This window comes from Rhagoletis zephyria, unplaced genomic scaffold (assembly GCF_001687245.7).
Source record: "Rhagoletis zephyria isolate East Lansing unplaced genomic scaffold, Rhagoletis_zephyria_1.1 Rzeph_scaffold_10643, whole genome shotgun sequence".
In the NCBI taxonomy this organism is placed as follows: Eukaryota; Metazoa; Arthropoda; class Insecta; order Diptera; family Tephritidae; genus Rhagoletis; species Rhagoletis zephyria.
The window spans coordinates 1-5145 of record NW_016167720.1 but is presented as its reverse complement, the minus strand read 5'-3'; the positions used below and the strand labels follow the sequence as shown (position 1 = coordinate 5145).

General features: G+C 34.7%; 1 protein-coding gene across 1 annotated transcript; it reads left to right on the top strand.

Moving 5' to 3' along the window:
• The first annotated feature begins 1169 nt into the window (after positions 1–1169).
• Positions 1170–2313, top strand: LOC108376563 (uncharacterized). The gene has a single exon (XM_017632781.1). The coding sequence runs from the start codon at positions 1170–1172 to the stop codon at positions 2265–2267; it is 1098 nt and encodes a 365-aa protein (XP_017488270.1). The 3' UTR covers positions 2268–2313.
• Positions 2314–5145: the final 2832 nt, after the last annotated feature.

Genomic DNA, 5145 nt, shown 5'->3' with positions numbered 1-5145 from the left:
TGTTGTACAGGATATTAAGTTTTCTATTGCATACACTGTCACAACTAGCATACAATTCACAGCCGTATAGTAGTATCGGTAGTAGGTAAGTTTTAGCTAAGAGCAGTCGAATCTTCACTGGTGTGAAGTACTGAATACTCCATAAGGATCGCAACATGCCATAAACTTTACCGATTGCATTAAAAATGTGGTTCTTCCATGTCAGCATTCTATTAAAAATTAAACCCAAATTCTTAGCAGTTTCCACAGATTTTATCACACAATTGTTCATTTTTACATTATTGCAATGATCAAGGTTGAGTTTTTTTTATATATATAGAAATGCATTGAGACTTATTGGGATTTAGGACCAGGCCATTGTCACAGGCCCACATATTAATTGCATCTAGATCAGTGTTTAAGTTTTCTATGCATGCATTGATGGAGTCCAAAGGACAACCTAGATACAACTGTATGTCATCTGCATATAGATAAATATTGCAATATTTTAACACATTTTGAAGGTCATTTACATATAACACAAATAATAGTGGACCCAGAATTGATCCTTGTGGAACGCCTTAGCCGCCATTAGCTTTCTTTATAGGAATGACTTCGGCCTTTTTCCAACAGTCGGGAAAGACAGACGTGGTCAAAACGGTATTGAAAGCGTAAGTAAGATACGACAAAATTTTGGAAATCGCACTAAAATTAAGTCCAGTTTTCATATAACGGCAAATTTCAGAAGTGCTGATACTTCGATATTTAATTTACTCAAAATTTATACTCACAACAAACCCTTGAAAAAGTTACATTATTAAGGAGTTTTAGAAAATGGGCGTGATATCGCCCAATTATAACTACATATATTAATTTATCTCACTGAGTCTAGCTGAACATACTATCGAACATGTTTCAAATAGGGGTAAGACCACTCCTGTAATGGTAGTTTTAGGAAAAGTGAAAAAAGCTATATGTAATAAGTGCGCCGGATATTTAATGTACGGCTTCGCCCGAATTCAGACTTTTTTACTTGTTTAACATAAATCCTCTTTTTAGTGTTTATTCTCTGGAATAAAAGCTTTACTTTGATTTAGATTTTTTCGCTTGTTGGGTATGTATGCCAAAGCATATTTTCTGAATGTATCTCAGTCATAAAGTGTACACTTTTATAATGTGCATTCTCGAAAATGAGGTTTCGAAGTATAAACGTATTTATAGTCACCATTGTTATTTTTAGACATTTGCCAATTTCAACGTGCGGCAAACTAAAACAGTATCCTAAGCAACACCCAGTTATTGATCGTGGAAATGATGCTGATAATGAAAATATTTCATTTTTGTTTTATAAATCCGCTTTTGATGCCGACAAAGCCAAGAGCAACTTGCAAGGAACATTACGAAGCTTTTTGGAAAATCTGCAGAAAAACCTAACAACGTCTGCTATACTGAAAACACTCAATAGAGAGGTAAATTTGGATAGATCGCAAGAAAAAAAGCATAAACTAAACGATCATTTAGAGTTCTTCAGAACCCTTTCTCATTTTTTAAAAGAGTTCTCGGTTAAAGCTGAATATTTTTTACAAACAAGCAAAAATGAAAGTATCACCTTTCTATCAAAACTTCGGAGAGTACCTACTAGTCAGCAAGTTTTGACTAGGAGAATTAAGTTGCAGTTGACAACTTACTTTGCAGAAATGGAGTTTTTCAACGTTTTATTTTTTGGAATAATCGATGAAGGAATTGACTACATTATCAATGCCCTACGAACGATGCAAATTACAATTGATAGTTATACAGATATTCAACGAGACATTTTACATAACTGGAATTTAGAAATTGATGATTGGTGTTATAATCTATATTTTGAGTTTTTACAGAAGTGGTCCACTCTCATTTATAAATGTGCTATTGATTTAAAGCTTCAAATGGTGTATAATGTGTATGCAATGACGGAAACTGTTATAAGACATGTCATGCGCCAGGTAGAATTTAAAACGCAACGATTGTTTAATTGTTTGATTCAAAAGGGATCCGATATTAAGTGCAGTTTTTTATGCCACCCCGAGGATGATTTCGAAGAATTATTTACGAGCTTGAAAGACCTGCAAATATATTACGACATGAAAATAAACAGAGGGCGAGTAAGAACGAAGAGACTACAAGGTAATATGGATTCATCCTCACGTCGAATTGATATTTTCAAACTTAATTTTACATCCCACGGCTTTACGGAGAAAATAATGCGTAACAGTTACAATATGTGTTTCAAAATAAACAAAAACTAAAAATAGATAAATAAATAAAATTTAAAATTATATTTCAATTTTTAAAATAAGATCCTTTGATTGATGTTATCCATTTTTGGATATTTCCTAGTGTCCGAGATATTGAGTGAAAGGTATCGTCAATTTGGTACAAATTTGTGTCTCATTTTGTTGTATGTCATATAAACTGGCTGCAAAATTGTTGACAAATGAAGCATATCGCAACGCTTTAAGTCTATTGGTGTCGTCGGCTTTTGTCGGCTACACGTACACTACATCGACTCGTTGTCGGTTATGCTTGCTGAAAATTAAAAAATTTTGATATTTCAATTTGATTACTGTTTATTTGACCGTCTGCTTGACAAAAGATAAAGCGCACTTGCCTTCTGGTCGTCGTGGTGAGCAGAAATTTGTACTATAGTTAGGATTGCATGTGGTGGGATTTGAACCCACAGCCTCGGCGTCGTAAGTCAACACCTCATTCTCTACGTGTTGTAATAATAATAGATCGGCGCTTACACAATACGTTAGTATTTGGCCGAGCTTCTCCTCCGATTTTTCCCTACAGTCCTTTTATTCCGATATTAATGGGTACCCGATGAGCACCATATCGATACTATCGGTTCGATATCTTGTCCCTATTCATGATACATTTTTCGAAAAACACAAAATTATTTTGAACGAGGTGCGTATAACTCCCCTATCAATCAAATATAATACTTCTGGAGGGCTACTCGGTAATGCGGTACGAAAGAGCAATGCGATGCGGTAGGCAAATACGTCATAAATAATACGCTGTGGCGATTGCCTATCGCATCGCATTACAGAGTAGCCTAGAACCTCCCTATTATAATTGGCATTCGTACTGTCATCAGGTATGTAACTTGAGAATAGAAATCGCTGCATCTTTTAGGCGCATCAATATTATATAGTTACATCCCGAGCTAATAAAAGGAAGGTAATAAAAACCCGACAAATGTCGCTTATACCTCCTAAATGATGTCTCCAGGAGGATTGTTCTATTGCTTACTTAGGAGATCTCCCATTTCGATCCTAAGCGAGTAATACAGGGGTAAAAAAGCGAAAAAATATCGCTTATTACTCCCAAATCATGCCTCGGGGAGCTTTATTTAATTGCTTTCTTCGGAGATCTCCTATTTTACTCTTAACAGAGTACAAAATACTTGAATGAGTACAAAATCGGCAACTCTCTTACCGTTCCAAAATCAGATGAAGGGAGTACTCTCTTATTCCTCACATAGGGAGATCTCACTTCAAGTTCTAGTGGGAGGCTGTCATTCTTTGATTTGGGATTGAAAACACATTGCGATCAAACTGCTAGTGATAGAACTTTTTAGAAAAGTATCGATACCTATACTCATTTATAATACTCTAAAAAGAATCGATGTCAGTACTCATATTTGCAAAAAAAGTATCGATAATACTCGTACTTTCAAGTATTTTTAGGGCAAACGCGAAAAGTTAACAAAAATCAGATTGCTTTGTTTACATATACATATGATCTCTTTCTTTTTGTAAATTGAATAGGCATTGGCTTTTAACAGTTGAAGTCTGATCTAAAAAGCAGAGTTTTTGAAAAGAACTTGCAATAAGTTTAAAAGCGTAAATAAATGCTTTTGGCAAAAGGCTTATTTGAAGCTTTTGAAAGCAACTAAAGCAATTGTCTAAAGGAAAGATAAGATCCCTTTCACAAAAATTTTCTTCGAGAGCGGGCTGGATTTCGAATTTAAAACCAAGGTAGAATTCATTGGAAAACAAAGGCTCCATTATTCTGGAGAATTGCCAAGATATCGCGCCGATGACCACCCTCCTAACCCATTCCTTACACCGGCACAAAAAAAATTGTTGTGTGCTTTTAACCAGACCCACTTGCCGCCACATATTTCGACCCACTGAATCCAAATCTGAGCTCCGTTTGACTCGTTTTTGTTATTTCACAATTTTCGCAATTAACTCCAAATTTAGGAGGTGTACGAGCCAAATGGACCTCAATACATGTCGATATGTGGGTCTGGTTAAAAGCAGATACGAACTTTTTTTGTGTGGGCCAGTGTTATCGAAAGTATGGCAAGAGATTCGTTTTCCAATTATTTAAGATGTTTTAACCGAGCCAAATGTCCACATGACTGGTACCTCTTCTTCTATGTTGTATATAATTTTCAAAGCGATTACCAATAGCTCACCAGAATAAAATATATATTAATTTTTCGGTTTTTTGAGTTACGACAGTATTGAAGTATATGCCCATGGGGTAATTTTTAAACATTTATCAATGTTATTTAAAAAAAAATAAAAATTTTACCTAAACAAGTTTTTAAAACGTCGATACTTTTTGGTATTCGCGATATTTACTCAGTACTTGTCAAAAAGTATCGAGTCCTCGATACTACTCAGTACTCATGAAAAGTATCGATATTCTGTACTCAGTACTCGTATCGTTCTATCACTACATACTGCACTTTGTTCTTGAACCAGATTCAACTGAATCGGTCTGGAACGATGTTCAAAATCGCGAAGTTCAAAATCGTGAAAAGTGCCGATTTCAAAAACGGTCAACGAAATTTTCATATTTGTCATATAAGGTTTTTTATGAATGATTATACATTTTGACATATATGCAAGTATATTATTTAAACATGTATATATATATACATTAGGGCGGGTAAATTTTTTTTCAAATCGTTCCTAGCAGATTCGGATTCTGCATAAAATTCTAAGAAAGAAGTCCTTTAGACNAAACATGTATATATATATACATTAGGGCGGGTAAATTTTTTTTCAAATCGTTCCTAGCAGATTCGGATTCTGCATAAAATTCTAAGAAAGAAGTCCTTTAGACCAGTGGTTTCCAAACTTTTTTCACCTTGGCACGCTTCTT

Bases quoted from the DNA above. Each gene is read 5' to 3' on its own strand.
- LOC108376563 (XM_017632781.1), top strand. From the start codon at position 1,170: ATGAGGTTTCGAAGTATAAACGTATTTATAGTCACCATTGTTATTTTT.